At 57.5% G+C, this 17,144-nt stretch overlaps 1 protein-coding gene across 6 annotated transcripts; it reads right to left on the reverse strand.

The window, feature by feature from the left end:
* Positions 1–25: 25 nt before the first annotated feature.
* Positions 26–17,070, reverse strand: FHOD1 (formin homology 2 domain containing 1). Of its 6 annotated transcripts, none has more exons than XM_060288320.1 (22): positions 16,050–17,070; positions 7,923–8,029; positions 7,275–7,546; positions 7,084–7,151; positions 6,901–7,006; positions 6,730–6,824; positions 6,350–6,461; positions 6,170–6,264; positions 5,928–6,071; positions 5,663–5,796; positions 5,363–5,581; positions 3,781–3,896; positions 3,101–3,693; positions 2,611–2,766; positions 2,222–2,404; positions 2,017–2,136; positions 1,766–1,927; positions 1,254–1,444; positions 967–1,159; positions 720–885; positions 446–646; positions 26–372 (listed from the first exon to the last, which is right to left on the reverse strand). In XM_060288320.1, exons 1-22 carry the CDS (start codon positions 16,248–16,250, stop codon positions 290–292), a joined length of 3,717 nt encoding a protein of 1,238 aa, XP_060144303.1. In that variant the 5' UTR covers positions 16,251–17,070; the 3' UTR covers positions 26–289. The 6 variants fall into 6 exon arrangements, with proteins under 6 accessions (XP_060144303.1, XP_030719544.1, XP_060144301.1 ...); XM_030863684.3 differs by having other exon boundaries at positions 7,482–7,546; positions 16,050–17,069; XM_060288318.2 differs by having other exon boundaries at positions 1,254–1,927; positions 7,482–7,546.
* Positions 17,071–17,144: the final 74 nt, after the last annotated feature.

Genomic DNA, 17,144 nt, shown 5'->3' on the forward strand with positions numbered 1-17,144 from the left:
CAGTGTGGTGGGTACTTTGAAAGAAGGAAAAGGCTCTTGGATTGGCTAGGAAAACTTTATTATGCTCCACGTGTCCAGGGAGCTCATACATGCACAAGCACACTCACACAGGCACACACAGCTAATACTGCTCACGGCACTGGCCACGGACCATTCTCTCTTCTGAGAATGCACCCACTGGCCCTCGAGTAGAGAAGAGGCCCAGAATTGTGCTCTGGTCCCTCCTCACCATAGTCTCCTGCACTGCAGGCTGGGGCCCAGATAGATAGGTATCATGGAGGCAGCACCTTCACACTTCCAGGCCAGGACCCTTGCTCAGTCCTAGCGCCTGTACCAGGTCCTCTCCGAGCCCGCTCTTCAACGTCCGTCTCACTGCAAGGACAGAGCAGGGTTGGAGGGGGTTGATGGAGTTAAGGTGGGCAGTGGGTGTGTGGGGAATACTCACAAGACTTGCGGTTGCCACGGGAACGTTTGCGTTCCCGAGCAGCTGAGGCACGAGGACTGCTCTTGGTCACTGACTGCACCAGCAGGTCCATGATCTCATCTGAAGTGTCACTGGGTAAACTGGAGCCTGGAGGTTCTTCTGGGGGTACAGTGCAGGGCCCCACTGCTGTGGGCATGACTGGGGAGCTGCTCTGGACCATGCCTGAGGGAGCCAGATAGGGAGGTGAGGCAAAGCAGCCCCAGAGCCCACTGCCCCCAGCGGCCGTAGGTCCCACCTCTGCTGCGGCGGCCATGTGTGGTGTCCTCGGGCTTGCTGGCCAGCAGACTCTTCATGCTGGCATGACTGTCGGCATCACCCTCTCCTGGCCCACTGCTCACAGCCACTGGGATAGATGGGTTGCTGGGGGTTTCCCCAGCCGCCACACCTGAGAACTTCTCTGTCTGGAGAGAGGAAAGGGGTGGGTTGGGAGTAGAGGAAGAAAACCATGGGGGTGGCAGTCAAGACCCAGAAGGGACACCCACCTCGGTGATCATGCGTCCCCGGGTCTTGTTGCGCTCACGGTACGTGGCCCGCTTCTGCTGCTGCTGCAGCACCCGGTCCCGGCAAGTCCGATACTCCAGTGCGAACTCCCGCAGCGTGTGGCAGAACTGCATGACGCGCGCCTCACGGGCTGTCTCCGCTGTGTACCCCAGGTACAGCAGGAAGGCGTGGAACCTAGCCAGGTTGGGGTGGGGAGGAGTGGTGAGTCCTGCTTGGGGTTTGAGGGATGGTGGTAGCAGTCCTACCTCTCTCTGGCCCATGCCCCCACCTGTTGCAGACACGGCGGTGCACGACCCTCAGCATGGCAACACGGCGGGTACAGTGGGCCAGGAAGTGGGTGAGGCGGGCACGCAGGGCTGGAGCCAGCTCGTGCTTGGACAAGCTCCGTAGGCTCTCTTCGGCTGCCCGGCTCCGGCGCTCCAGCTGCCCCAGGTTCTCAGTCAGCTGCTCGAAGTCCACCTGGAAAAGCAGGGAGTACACATGCTGTCCCCCCACAGAAAGACACCACCTGAGCTGCCTTTGTGCTGGGCTGACTAGCCTGGGCCCTGAGGACACAGCCGAGATCCGGCCCCTGCCCTCCAAAAGCTCACAGTCTGATGCAAGAGACAGACAAGTCCATTTGATGCAGTGGAGAACGGAGAAGGTTTCTTGGGATAAGTGGCAGCTAAACAGACCTAAAGACAGAGTAGGTGTAGCCATGCCAATAGAAGAAAGAGTTTCTGCCAGAGGACACAGCCCATGCGCATGCCTGTAGCCTAAGCAAGCCCTGGCCCAGCTGACCTTGGCACAGCGGATCAGGGCAGGAATTTCTGAGTAGAGGTCGGAGGAATCAGGCCGGGTCTGGAGCACCAGGGAGCAGAGATGATGCAGCAGTGACTGTCGGCGCACCGTGTCTTTCACCTCTGACACCTTCTCCAGGTAGCTCAGCTCAAAGCCGCTGCTCTGAAAGGACCCCGTCTGAGCCTGAGCCTGAGCCTGAGGCTGGCTGGCTCCAGAGCCCCGGGCCCTGACCTCATGTGCTCTCAGCTCACCTGGGAGCCGTTGAGGAAGTTGCCCACAGCCAGCAGGGTGGCCAGGATGCAGTGGAAGGTGGCATTTTGCACCAGCTGTTGCATGCCCACTTTCAGGTCAAACAGTGGCTCTGCAATTTCCTGGTGTGGGAGACCAGGGACTCAGACTACGTGGTCATCATGCTCACCTGTCCCCACTGCCTGTCCCATCCCGTGACCCAGGTACCCGCTCCATGCTGTCATAATCCAGCTTGAAGGCCCAGAGTTGTAGGCGGGCAGCCAGGCCCCTGATGGAAGCGAGAGTCATCAGGAAGTTCTCGGCTGGGCCCAGGGGTATGTCAGGATTGGCCAGCTGGGCCTCCTCGATCTTCTGCCGCTCCTCCTCTGTGGGCATCATGGTCAGTAGCTTCTGAGAATGCACCCACCGGCCCACATAGGCCACTCAGTGCTGGCCTGAGGCCTCAGGTATTGGTCTTGACTCCTCCCTAGGTCGTCTGGGGCAGCCCCAGAATCTGGGGAAATGCCAAGCCCATGCCCACCACTGGAGGGACAGGAAATGCCCACTGACCAAAGGAGAGGGCCGGACTTGCTGCACCCTTAGCTGGGTATCCCTACCTCAATGCCATCCTTGCTGACAGCAAACTCATCAAAGTTGAGCAGGGCAGCCTTAATGACGTGCACAGGTGGCAGTGTGGTTAGGCCGATGTTGATGGCGTTGCTGCGCTTGGGGTCCAGCACGGTGGTCACTGTGCGGCGGCCCTCACCAGCTTTCTTTGAAATTGGGGGAAGGGCAGTGTAAGATTGGGAAAGGGTCTAACTGGGGCAACAATCTAAGAGGGCACACTAAGGCCTCACTCTGAATGGCTGAATGGTGGGATTACCCCACAACCAGGGATCTGGGATGTGTAAGACCTTGGGATGGGCTTAGACGCTAGTTAGGGTTGGGCTGAATCCTTATTGAAGGACCTCAGACAAGTCGCTACTCCTTTCTTTGCCTCGGTTTCCCCATGTGGGAAATGAGTGGCAGCCCCAGCAGTTCAGACGCTTGAGCTCTTATTGCCTCCCCTCTCCCCTAGGGTTACCTTGCAGACGAGGGCACGTTTACCTTGGAAGGCAGCACGTCCTTGGCACGGGACTCGAACAGGTGTTCTAGCCGGGCTGTATCCACCGAGACAGGCTCTAGTGAGGCCCACAGGGTGGGGCAGGGCCCAAAGCGGCTGCCAGAGCCTCCATGGACCCCAGCCAGCTTTAGCTCCCGCCAGAAGAGTTTTACTGTCTTCCTCTTGGTGGGAAGGGCTAGGCCATCAGGTGCTGAGGGGGGAAGAGTGGCAGCTGGGGGTGGTGGTGGGAAGGAGCTTTTGATGGGTGGGGGTGGTGGCGGCGGAGGAGGTGGGGGGCCTCCCGGGAGCGGGGGTGGCGGGGGCGGGACCCCTTTCCCCGCCTCCACAGACTCCGTGTTCAGCACGTCCTGGTCTTCATCCTCCCCCAGGTCTGAGAAGTCCAGGTCCCCAATGCAGAGGCTGGGTACGCTGGTAGGGAGCTCCCGGATGGGCTCAGCCTTGGGGCTTGGTGGGGCCAATGGCTCCTTGGGCTCTGGCTCGAGGCTGTGCCGAGTACGGAGCAGGATTTGAGGGGCAGCGCTCTGGGGTGTTCCGGGTGCAGGGGCTGGTTCTGGGGAGCCCCGTAATTCTTGGGTGTCTAGAAAAATGGAAACAGCCGTCAGTGTCACGTCCTCTGTGGAGCAACAGGGCAACATGGGTGGATTCTGCCCACCCACCTGCTCACCTGGGTGTCCATCGATATCATCGTGCATGGCTCCAGCCAATGTCTCTGCCTGGCCCTGGGCCAGCGCAGCCTGCTTTTCTGTTTCTGCTGCTGCTACATTCTCCAGGAACCGGGCTCTGGGGGGAGGGACTTGTCAGTGAGGGTGTCTGACACACCCCAGCCCAGGGTGGTGCACATGCCTTAATGGGCCCCTGGGCACTGCCCCTAATTGCAGGCACACACAGACACACAGGGAACAGTCCATGCGCTGAGCAGACCCGGGACCTGCCCCCCCCCCCCCCCCCGCCGCCAAGGCCAGCCCCTGTTCAGTCTTCCACATCTGGGGAGGGTCACTACCAACCCAATATTCCCAGGTCAACATACGGGGAAAAGTTCTACTTAACATCTAACTTGCAACCTTGCTGCTGTTCATGTTCACTGTTCTGATTCTAGACAAGGACCCTTAGAGCAGGGGGAGGCTATACCTGTCCCAATGGGCACACCAGGTTGTCCCTCCCTTGGCATGTCTAGCAGCTTCTGAGAGCTATGGCCTATGCCCAGAAAAGGGCCTGGTAAACGAAAGGCACTCAGTTTATGTTGAAGTCATAAAGGTGATCCCATCTCTTTTTTGGTCCCTCCAGCCTCTGTCGGCACTCAGTCTCTGTCCTTCCCTTAGATGGAGGCTGCTCCTCCACTTCCGCACCACACAGCACCCTAGATCCCCTCCCAGCCCTAATCCTGGGCTTAGGACACAGGAGAATGGGCTCCAGGTTGGGAGTCCACGTCCTCATCACTGATCAACGCTGTTAAGGTGTCAACTGTTAAAGCACTGGGACCTCTATGACCCCAGTGAACTGTTTCCTAGTGCTTAGTCCTTGGGTAACTGAGGACACATAAGTCTGGGAGAGTCCCCTAGCTCTGGCTGCATCAGGCACATGGGACCCCTGCTAGGGGAAGCAATGCTGAAGCCCTGAGCACATGGCAGGCCTGGCAGGCTGGACTCTGTACTTACTCCAGCCTGGCCTGCCCAGTAGGGAACTGGGGGACAGATGGGCTCTCACGGGCCCTGGGTAGGGGGGAATGAGAGGAAGAAATGGTAATTGTGGTACGTGCTTCACCCCAAAGCCCAGTTGCTCACACCCACACAGAGCTGGGCAGTGATATCAGGGGTTCCTTCCCAGCCACAGTGGGAAGAGGAGGGAGAGGGGGAGGCATGATGTGAGGAAACTGGAAGTGGAGGGCAGAGACCGACATGACACAGGACAGGGTGCAGTAAAAGACAAAGACAGAGCAAAACAGGAGAGTCAGAGACAGTGACAGAGAAAGAAGAGGGTAGAGAGACAGATGACATTGACAAAACAGGCAGAATGCCAGAAAGAAGAGAAGCCGCAGGAGGAGGAGGTCCAGTCAGAGCCGAACCCCACCCCCCGGCAGTCACTTACCAAACAGGAGCAGTTTGGTGAAGTCTGGAAAGAAAGAGAAAGAAAGCACGCGTTTGGGCAGAGAAGTTTGGGCAGAGGAGGCGGAGGGCAGGTGGAGGGGCGCAGAGTGGAGGGACAGTTGGAGGAAAGACTCCCGGGACAGGCTCCATCTCCCTACTTACTTGTAGATGCTCCTCTCGCAGGAACTGTTGGGTGAGGGCGTCACGGAGATGGTAGGAAAGAGGCTCAAGGTGGTATGGAGGCCAGAGACAGGGCCCACGGCGCTGGAGGCGGGGCCTGTAGGTGGGGCGGGGCCTACGGGGCTGGAGGTGGGGCCGGTCGGCAAGGCAGGGCTGGCGGAGGAGGAGGTGGAGACTACTGGTGAGGCGGGGCCTGTGGAGCTGGAGATGTGGCCTGTCAGGAGGCAGGGCTCCTCCTGGCGGTTCCACCCCTCCGCCTCTGCCAAGGTAGTTCGTTCTTACCCAGGCTCCGGGGAGCGCACTTCTAGAGATCGGCGGATCCTCTTGCCCTCCTCTGAGGAAGGCTTTCGGCGGGTGATGCGCCGCCCACCTGTGACGGCTTCTTCCATGTCCCCATCCTCCAACCGCAGGGTGCTCTAGGAGAGTTGAGCCCAGATGGGAGCGACTGAGGCCCAAGTAGGTGGGGTGGGGCACTGGAGAACGGCCTCCCTCCCTCCCCTCCTCTCTGCTGCCTTCGGGCCCTGACAGCCCAGCCCGCCCAGCCCACCTCATAGAGCATAAGCTGGGCGCGCAGGTCGACGTCAGTGCCCGCGGTGCCCAAGTGGCGCTGGACCAGTGCCTCCATGCCCTGCTGCTCCAGTGCATCCGTCACGTCGTAGAAGGAGTCCTGATCCGGGAGCGCTGCCAGAGTCTGGAGGGTGGGGATAGGACGGCAAGGCTAAAACTGATGGAGAGCAGAAGTCAAGAGCCTGAGGGGCCCAGAATGGCACCTGGCTCCCCCTATCCCACCTTGTTGATGAGGGTGACGGTGTACACCAGCAACTCGGGGTCAGCGCCATTCTTCTCCTCCAGGATGGACACCAAATTGGCCCATGGAAGAGCACCTGTCACCCAGATAGGGAGCAGTCATATGGGAACAAGTAGGAGAGAGGGCCCTGAGCAATGGAGGAGGGAGGGACAGTTTCTGACCCGTGGTGCTGGCCACAGAGTTGACTGCACGGATGAACAGTGGTGCGTTGCTCTCAGAGTACTCCACAAAGACCAGCAGCAGCTTCAGGGCTGTCTTCACCACCAAGCGGGACTGGGGGGAAGGGGTCACCATACATGAGTGGGGCTTGGGCCAGACCTGTGCTGGCTCCTGGTGGGGAGGGGGAAGGGCTCCTGGGGCTGGACCCAGAGAGGAGAGTCTAGGCAGAAAGAGCCATCTCTAGGCCCAGGTACTGAAGTGACTTTGAGGCTTAGAGGGGCCACAGACCCCCTCCATTCCAGACCACTTTGCAGAAGAGGAAACTGAGGCCCAGAGAGAGGCAGTGGGAAAAGGGTACATGGCTGGGTGGAGGGCCACTTACCAGGCTGGCACACAGTGTGTACAGCCACTGCACGGTCTCACTGTGGGCCACCACCCCCAGCATCCCATCCACAAAAAGCATCAGCTGGCCTAGTGCTGGGGACACAGGGACAAGAAGAGGTCAGTAAGGGGTCACTGAAGGCAGGGGTCATGGGGGAGGGGTGAGGCTGACCTCGGAGGATGTAGCTCTGGTAGTTGTGGTCGGCAGCAGCGCCCACATGGATTAGGCAACTCAGCCCCTCTGAGTGCACGAATTCAGGCACCAGGTCTTTGTCCTCCTGCGGGCACCATGGGGGAGTTTAGTGGGGGGAGGTTCAGCCTGGATGCTCACCCCCAGCCCACCTCTGGGCCTCACCTGGAAGATCTGCTTTAGTGAGAAGAGGGAGCGGCGGAGCTCAGGGCCACTGGAGCCATACAACTTTTCTGCAAGAGGTAGGTGGGCATGGAAACCTCCAGGGGACACACCACAAGCCCCCCACCCCCTTCTACTGGGACGCAACCACAACCCCCCATCAAAGCATCTTCTAGTACTCTTGAACCCCCCACCTCCTCCTCCACTCCCTGACTCTGGGCAAGCCCGACCCGCAGTCTGGCAGCTGCCCTGGAAGAAGAGGTCAGGATAGGAATGGGAGGAGTCGCACATCCCATCTCCCATCTGCTCTGTCTGCTGTCCAGCACAGGCCTGAAAGAAACGGAGACAACCGGGGCAGCGGGGAGGGGAGGCACTCGACGCTGATATCCTCACACACTCACCTAAGATGGCATTGACTCTCAGAGAAAGCTGGGTCCGCAGGATCAGAGTAGGCTTCCGCCCTTTGCTGGAATCAAGTAGCCCAGTCAGCAGCTCCCAGCCCATTCCTCAGGGTCTCTCCACCCACACCAAGGCAGCCAAAACCTGGCCACAGCTCCTTTCTCCCCAGATGCTTCTCCAAGCCAAAGGGTTGTCCAGATAGGAGGGTTTGAAGAACACAGGCATCTCAGGTATGTAGGAGAGCCCCCACCCTGGTCCCAGGCAGCAGGTAACACTAGCCAGGCCTTGGGATTCCCCTGGCACAGTTCCCTGGGGTGGTAGGAGGAGACCCACAGCCCTGGCTAGAGATCAAGTGTCTTGGCTGCTGACACCTGAGCCAGCCCCTCCAGCATGGGGGCAAGGGTGGGAACCAGCCTAGCCTTCCTGGCCCCATCAGCTCTGACCTGATCTCTTCAAAAAAGCCCTCCAGCATCTCCCGTTGCTCTTCTAGGGACAGCTCAGGGTCCAGGTAGTATCCAGACGGAGACACTTGCAGGGCACAGTCCTCTAGCTGGGGGCAAAGGGAACAGCTGTCAGGGCTGGGGAAGAGGTGGCAGGAGTACGTATGGAGACCCCATGACCTCCTACCTCCCACTCAGGGTGCTGGCAGAGGCACACCACAAGGGCCTGCAGTGCAGCCATGCATTCCTTCAGCAGTCATTTCTCATGGGCCTACTATGTGCAAAGCTCACGTGGCTCAAAGAGCTTTTCTCCTGCCTCATACCTACCCATTCTTTAGGTTTCAGATTAGATAATGCTTTTTTTTTTTTTTTTTGCCACACCATGCGGCTTGTGGGATCTTAGTTCCCTGACCAGGGATACAACCCGCGCCCTTGGCAGTGAAAGCGTGGAGTCCTAACCACCGGACCGCCAGGGAATTCCCAGATAATGTTTTTTTGGAAAGCCTTCCTGGACTCCTCTAGCCAATGCTATGCAAATCCCTCCAGCCCTTGTGTGTACCCTCCTCTGAGGCCTTCCACACATCCTAGACACTAGTCTCCTTCCCCACTAACTGTGTGTTCTCTGGGTTCAGGCACCATGTCTGTCTTGTCCATGCAATATCTGCAGAGCCTATCACAGCACTTAGCACAAAGCAAGTGCTCCCTAAATGGTTGTTGAGCTACTGAACATGAATGAGGAAGGGGAATGGAGAGAAAATAGGAGGAAGTTCCTGCTTTCAAGGAAGTTCGCAGCTGTGAACATTCAACACCCAGGGAGAAAGTGTTAAGAATGCTGGGAGGTGCAAACCCAGCTGAGAGGGGGACGTGTGTCTCCCCAAGTTAAGATAGTGAGGAGAAGGGCTCCCAGTCCCTCCAAGCCTGAGGGTCTTTGCCCTGCCCCAAGTGGGCTACAGTCACCATGGTCCTAGCTGGACCTCAGAGACCTCCAAGAGGCCTATTAAACACCAGGTTTTAGGGTTTGACTCAGTCAGCCTACAGTGGGTCCCTGGAACCTGCACCGTAACAAGAAGTCAGGTGCTCCACCCATGAGTCTGCTGCCCATGTCTCCCACCCCCCTGAGCTGGCTTCCCACCACCATCATCATCATCATCATCATCACCACCACCACCACCACCACCACCATCACCACCACCAGGATGACTCTTGGCCCCTTGAGAAGTGCCTGTAGAGAAGCCTAGTGAGGTGACTCTGGAGAGTCTGAGGGCAGCACCGTGCCACTCCCCGATGCCTACACCATGTAGCACAGTGCCAGTGTGCACGGCTCAGCAAAGTTCCCTTGACTTGAGTGGTGGTGCTTCTTGAGAGGCCCAGGGAAAGCCCACCTCTGGAGAGGCAGAGTGTCTTCTGGTCTCCATCTTACTGGGAAAGTCAACCCCAACATTTGTCCTGATGTTCTGTCAGCCCTGCCCTGCTCTGGACCCAGCCCAAGGACTTCCAGCTGCCCTTGGTCCCCTGGGGTTAAGGGAGTCCAGCTCCTGCCCCTACCCCTCCTCTGCTTAGTACCCCTGCTCATGCCTGAGAGCCTGAGTTCAGCCTGTAAGGCCCTTTGGTGACACCCACACCTCCCACTCCTTCCCACCCCCCACCAGGCTCCTGCGTGGGGCGTGGGACATAGGACAAACACTCCAGCCTGTTTTCTGTCCCACTTCCTGCTTGGCTGCCTGCCCTCCCTTGGGCAGGCCTGGCCTCTCTCCCCTCCCTGGGAGCAGAGTCATCTTCTCCAGGGCCTACTGGGAATGGGCCCTGAGATGGGGAAGCAAGGCCCCAGGGCTGGGGTCCTTTGTCCAGGGCCAGCTCAGCTGAGGGCAGCCCCACATTCCTCCTGATTCCTCTTCCCACATGGTGACTCAGCAGCCAACCACCGCCCACCCCCCACCTCCAATCCAGGCACAGTTACATCTCCTTCTGCCTTGGACTGGAGGACTCTGGGACCCTAGAGAAACATATTTCCCCCAAAGTCACAAACCCCCTCAGAGACCCCCCAAATCACACACATATAGAATAGCTCGTTCATTCAAATATTCACGAACCAGTCTGGTTTTAGGTGCTGAGGACATAGCAGGGAACAAGATACTGCCTCTGCCTTCCCTGTCTTCCAACCCCGCTGGGGAGGCAGGCAGGTCTGACTCAGAAAAAGGCCACAAATAAATGTAGAAGCACAACTGCCACGGGTGCTAAGAAAGGGGAGGGGTGGGGTGCTGTAAAGGCAAACACTGGAGGAGTGAGCAGATTCCACCTGAGAGTGGCTTACACACCCAAGAATACAGTCAGGCAGGGTATATATGTGCTACTGGCCACGCACAGGTGAGAAGCACACCCACAGAAAGCTCAGATCCAGCAAGCACTCTTCCCCTCCTGCACGCACAGTTGCGGGCTCTAATTCCAAGCGAGCTGAGCATTGCCCTCGCCTTCCAGAATACCTGCACCCATTTGGGGCACGGTCCTGAAGACTGAATGCTCTACCACCCCCAGCCTCCTCACATGAGCCCCTTTAGGCCACTGTGGTAGCAGTGGCTCCCTAGCCACTTCACCTGTCTTATCTTGCCAGGGCCCCATTTCTGGGGAGGAGGTCCAGAGGTAACAGCCAGCCCAAAGCCTCCGGGACAATGCCCCCCACTCTTAACTGTCTGTCCCGGGTGGGGATGGAGCGGGGAGCAGGGTCAGGCAAGCTCCAAGGAGCGGAGACTTCCTGCCAGCTGGGTGTTGCTTGTCCCTCACACCACTGGCCCCTTCCTGGAGTCACCCTTTTTTAAAAAAAATTTTTAAATTTTATTTATTTTTTTTACAGCAGGTTCGTATTAGTTATCTATTTTATACATATTAGTGTATATATGTCAATCCCAATCTCCCAATTCATCCCATCACCACCACCCCCTGCCACTTTCCCCCCTTGGTGTCCATACATTTGTTCTCTACATCTGTGTCTCAATTTCTTCCCTGCAAACTGGTTCATCTGTAGCATTTTTCTAGGTTCCACATGTATGCGTTAATATGCGATATTTGTTTTTCTCTTTCTGACTTACTTCACTCTGTATGACAATCTCTAGATCCATCCTGGGGTCACCCTTCTGAGCGCTAAACCCCTGGGCCTTGTTTCTCACACCCTGGGACTGGGCCAGGCTGGCGTAAGCCCAAACCCTAGTCCCTGAGGACAGTACTTGGGGTCAGCACAGGGTCAGTGTAGGCCCACATGTTGGACTCCCTCCTGGCTCTTGTCTTCTACACTTCTCTGATGTTTGTCTTGGGGTGGAGTCTCTCCCTCATTCTTCCCAGGCTCAGCTCCTCGCTTCAGCCTCCAGCCCACTTTTCTCTATTTATTTGTTTATATTTATTGAGGTATAGTAGATTTACAATATTGTATAAGTTTCAGGCATACAACATAGTGATCCACAACTTTTAAAGATTATACTTGGGAATTCCCTGGCGGTCCGCGCTTTCACCGCCTGGACCCTGAGTTCTACCCCTGGTCATCAGGGAACTAGGATCCCACAAGCTGCGCAGCATGGCCAAAAGAAAAAAAAAATTATACTCCATTTAAAATTGTTATAGGGCTTCCCTGGTGGTGCAGTGGTTGAGAATCTGCCTGCCAATGCAGGGGACACGGGTTCGAGCCCTGGTCTGGGAAGGTCCCACATGCCACGGGGCAACTAGGCCTGTGAGCCACAACTACTGAGCCTGTGCGTCTGGAGCCTGTGCTCCGCAACAAGAGAGGAAGCGACAGTGAAAGGCCCACGCACCGCGATGAAGAGTGGACCCCGCTTGCCACAACTAGAGAAAGCCCTCGCATAGAAACGAAGACCCAACACAGCCAAAAAAACAAAACAAAAAACAAACAAACAAAAAAATAAAATAAAATAAAATTGTTATAAAATATTGGCTATATTCCTTGTGCTGTACAATATATCTTTGTAGCTTATTTATTTTATATATAGTAGCTTGTACCTCTTAATCTCCTACCCCTATCTTGCCCCAGCCCACTTTTCTCTTGATTCCTTGGGCTAGGCTTTTCTGGCAGCCCAAACCAACTTGTTACATATGGTTTTACAAGCTTAGGACACCATGTTGCCTACTACCCAATATTTTTCATAACAGTATAATCGAGTGAGAATGCCAGAGGCAAGGAAGATGGAGAAAAGTGCAGAATTACATGCTGAAGGACTCTTGTTTTAGGAAATAATTTGTTAACTACCTTTTTCTTCTCCTTTCCTAAAAATGTAAGACCCTGTGTTCTGATGACCCTCCTTCCCTTTTTTTTTTTTTTTTTTTTTTGCGGTACGCGGGCCTCTCACTGTTGTGGCCTCTCCCGTTGCAGAGCACAGGCTCCGGACGCGCAGGCTCAGCGGCCATGGCTCACGGGCCCAGCTGCTCCGCGGCATGAGGGATCTTCCCGGACCGGGGCACGAACCCGTGTCCCCTGCATCGGCAGGCGGACTCTCAACCACTGCGCCACCAGGGAAGCCCCCTCCTTCCCTTTTATCTTGGGTCTCCAACTGGACCTTGGCTTCCTGAATGAGATGACATGAATGGGTCTTGAGGAGGGAAGCCCACATTTGTTATGCCTCCTCTGTGTCACACACTGGGCTGCCTGGTTCCTTTGATTCTCCTGATAATCCTTTTACAGGTGAGGAAACCAAGGCTCAGAAATTCTGTGAATTTGCCCCAGGCTGAATGGAACCAGGGCTAACTGACCTAGATCCTGGGCCAATGGACTTTGGAAGTGCTCCAGGGAACCCTGCAGGGGAGGTGGAGTGAGGGCTGGAGACCGTCCCTCAGCTTTCTGAACTGTGCAAATACCCCAAACGGGTCCTCTTAGTTCCAGCAAGGGAACACAAATGAACACACACACATCATACACATCGGGGTAACAGTGCGTACTTCTGCCAGGACTAAGTTCGGGTCCCTTACCAGGCTGCAACCCAGAATGAACAGACTGGACATGCTGGCCCCAGGGAAAGATGGGAGGAGACCATGACTCATGCCCACATCACAATCTTCTATAGTCTCCCAAAGAGACCTCCACAACAAAAAAGGAAAGGGCTCAGTTCATCACCAGAGCACCCCATCTTACCCTTAAGAATTTTCTGGGACCCCTCCAGTTGGTCCCTGTCCCAGAAGGTCAGGTTCACACTTTAGCCCCTTTGTCACAACTGCTCCTTAGGGATAAACTGAGGCTGGAGTAGGGATGGGCAAGGTCAGGAAACAAGTACCACCCCTGTTCCACTCTAATGTTTAGCAGCAGTTGGGGAAACAAAGTTGCTGGTAATGAACAGATTGCTAGGGCTATCTCTGCTGCTAGGAATAGGGGGCTCATCTGGCCTTTGCATGAGGGTCAGAGCAGTACCCAGGTCCCTCTGCCCAGAGCCCAGGGAGAAAGGAGTCTGTGCTATCCGAGATGTGGCAGGGCCTTTGGATATCAGGGAGGGACTCGTAAGGCAGGCCTAGAAGGGCAAAGGGGTAGCACGGGAGAGTGGGACAGGGTAGCAGGGAGGGTGGGACTGGGCAGCTCTGGATAAAACAATGAGGCAGGGCCAGAGGGCCAGGTTCTCCCCTGGGGCAGGGGCAGGTCCCTGGGCTCTGGCACAGAGGGGAGACAGATATTCCTGAGTTCCCCTGGGGACACCACACATGACCCAAGGCACTGCCAGGACACCCCCTATCCCACCCCCCAGGGCCAGGAGATGAGTCAGAAGCTGTGGCCAGGAGCTTCCTCCTAGACTGAGAGGAAATGAGCAAGGCCTTTTCAGACCCGAGAGCTTTGAAACATTTAAAAAGGAAGCCCCCAGGGGAACTCTATAGGCAAGCCACAGCCCAGTGGGGTGTGTGTGGGTGGAGCCACAGAGGGAAAGTGGGCTGGGCCTCTGTACATTCCCAGGGAAGGGGCAGGGTATGAGGGGATGATGGGCGTCAGTGGCCAGAATGGGAGGCAGAGGTCATTTGGCTGTGAATTGTTCTCCTGCTGGATAACTGTGCAGAGGATGAAACAGTGAGCACAGAACCCCTCCCTCTTATTTTGCTCTACAGCCTGGGATGGGGATGCCTGGGTTTCTGGGCCACCTCTCCCCTCTAGAGGGCTGTGGAGCAGGCCTGAGTCATGTCTGTGCCCCTGGGCCACCCACTTATAGGACTAGGGGAGGGACCAGCTGTTGACATTTCCTACAAGGAGGAGCCCTGCTCCCCCTCCTTCAGCTCTCTGATGTCCCTGCCCCTGCCCTACTCTCACCCTTCTTCCTCTGGCCTTCTATTCTGGGGCTGTGGTCACAGTTTATATTTGGGATGAGCACATCACAGTGCATCTGACCATTCCTGGCAGAGCTGCCAGCCCCAGGGAGTCCTGGCTCCAAGCACAGTGGTAACCCAGTGTGCAGGCCCCCATAGTCTGCCTGTGGGGGATATGGCAGTCCTCAGGCACACCAGGTGGGAGTTCTGAAAGTGGGGAGACCAGGAAGGACCGAGTTGGGGGGTACTTAACGCATTACCGTAGCTCTCAGCTAGGGAGCAGAGAACAGAGCCCTGGCTGAAGGGGTGGTGGTGATGGGTCCCTAAATGAGGGGGAGAGGCAAGGGGTAATTCTGATCCTTTTTCCTGTAGCTGACCTCCCAAACTTGCCCCTAATTGGGAAGAGGGGTGTTAGGGCTAAGTTCTGTCCTCGAGTCCGGGGTGGGAGGAATACTATGTTCTCTGTAGTGCTCCAGGCTTATTTCAGTACTAGGAGTTCCAGGAGCTTGGAGGCAGGAACCTGGCCTCAGTTCAGCACCCCTCTCTCCCCAGAGCCCATTGTGAATGGGAGGTGGCCTCTGGCTGGAGGTGCTTCTTTTAGGTCTACTTCAGTTTGCCCCTTTGAACAGGGCAGGACAAGAAGGGGTCGCATCAAAACTCTGGAGAGGGCACTGTGCTATCTTCAATCTTTGTCCTTGAAAGCCTGGGCTTTGCTCATACGCGCCACTCCCCAGGCCAATAGTCTCAGCACTTCTCCCGCCCGCGCTCGGAGGCGGGGCAGGCCCGCAGCGCTAGGAATGTAAGCTGGGGGCCTGGCGCCTGGGGCACATTCCAGGGGAGACCCCAGGCCCGGGGGGCAAGTTTGCGCAACTCGGCGCCCAGTTAAGCCTGGGATCAGGGGAGGGCATCTCCACCAACTCTCTCTTCTCTTCCTCACCACTTGGTGCTGCCTGGCTGGCGGGGCACCCCGGGAGGTGACTGTGTGCCTCCCAGAGTTCTGGCCCGGAAACCGGGTGCCTGCGAGTGCGCCGGAAAAGGCTGCCTGCGGGGGACTGAGCGCAGCGAGCAGGAGGGGAGGTAGGGCGGGCCATCTGGAAAAGGGCCTCTCCCGGCACTGTGCACGAGTCGGTTCTGGGGTGCAAGCAAACGAGGGCGGGCCGGCGGTTTAAAATTAGCCCGGCCCGCTCCCTCCCTTCCAGCTTCCCGGCCGGCGGCGGCAGCTGTACGAGATGGTGGGGGCGGTGACTCAAAGGGCTCTTCCACCAGTGCAGCCTCCCGCGCTCGGGGTGTCCCGGGCCAGGCCGCTTCCCGGGAACTCCCCTCAGCCCGTGAAGACTCTTCTCCACCGGCACTCCCCAGCCGGGCCTCACCAGGCAGGGACAACACTCCGTCCGGCTGGACCCAATCCAGCCTCCAGACACCTCCAGCGGCCCGCCCCGGGTCCGCCCTCCTCGTGGTCCCACCCCCACCTGACCTGAAGCAGGTGAAAGCTGTTCTATCCCCAGCTCCGTCTCCTAAGTCCGCTACCGCGCAAACACCCACGCCACCCTATCCAGAGCAGTTAACCAGGCCGACTGGCAGCGAGCGGACCCCGAGCGCCTCCCCAGGTGGGCCTCATTTCGAGGGCCAGCCTGGGTGCCGCAGAGTACAAGCTCCCATCCTCCCTTCTTCAGCTTCCCTCAACTTGAGAGGCGTTCCCCAACAAGTCGGGCAACGTGTACCTTGGGTCCCCAGCCCAAAACTTTCCCGGAGGAGCGCACCCGCTCCAGCCTCTCCTCGAGGGGCTCCCAAAGGCTTTCATGGCGCTGACCCTGAACCCTCGGTCGCCCCCAACCTTTCTCCGGCTCCCCTTACCTTGAGCGGCGCCCCCAGCAGGTGGTGCAGCGCGGGTATCTGCGCGCTCAGGGGCAGCGCCCCGTCCAGGCTGCAGGTGGGGGCCCGGCGCGGCTCCGGGAAGTTGGCACATGCGAAAGGGTCGGTGTCCTCTAGGTACTGCACCCGCACGGTCACCACTGATACCGGCTCCCCGTCCCCGCGGTCTTCCTGGCCGGCCATGGCTCCGCTAGTGGCTCGCTCAGTGCGCCTCCGGGCGGGTCCCGGCCGCGCCACGGCGTCTCCTCAACTAGCTCGCAGTCTGGGCGGGACCGGGCCGGACGCCGAAGAAGAGGGGCGGAGCCAGGCGGAGGCGGGGCGGAGGAAGGGGGTGGAGCCAATAGTAGTCTCCAGAGGCTAGGGGTGGGCAACCGCTGCCGGTGGTGGAGACTGCAGCCAGCCACTCAGAGGGCGTGATCATGGTCCTGTTAGTTCACTGGCTAGTCTGGGGGAAAACCCGAGCTCGCGCGCCCCTCACCCACTTCGAGAGCGCGCGGAGCACGGGGAGGCTTTCTTTGGGCTTGGGGGCGGTGAGGCTGCGCTCTCTTTAGGGCAAGGTGGGGTGCAAGTTTCTTCGGATCGTGGCCCGTCAGGTCCCCCTCAGTTTAGGGACGAGAAGGTCCTGATTCCTTCAGCTGAGGGATGAAGTGGATGGGCTTCCCTCATTTGGAGAAAGCAGGTAGATGGGTCCCTTTCAGTTTAGAGCAAGAAGTGAAAATAGATTACACTCAATTCGAAGGAAGAGGTGGGATCATTTACCTTTAGTTGGAGGAAAAAGAGGTAAGGGTGCCCCTAATTCTGGGAAAAGGATGGGATGACTCAGTTTGGCGGCGAGGTAGAACGTTACCCTCAATTTTAGGGAAGAACGGGGATGGGTTGCCCTTCAGCTTGAATGAAAAGTGGAAACGGTCCTTTTCAGTTTGGGGCAAGATAAGCCGAATGCCCCCTCAGGTTTGGGGAAGAGGTTGGGTGGATCCCTCTTAGTTTGAAGGGAATCGATAGACTGGGGTTTCCATAGTTTAGGGAAGAAGATACGTTTCCTTCATTGTCTCATGGAAAAGGTGAGAAGCATTCACT

The sequence above is a fragment of the Globicephala melas genome, chromosome 19, assembly GCF_963455315.2.
Source record: "Globicephala melas chromosome 19, mGloMel1.2, whole genome shotgun sequence".
In the NCBI taxonomy this organism is placed as follows: Eukaryota; Metazoa; Chordata; class Mammalia; order Artiodactyla; family Delphinidae; genus Globicephala; species Globicephala melas.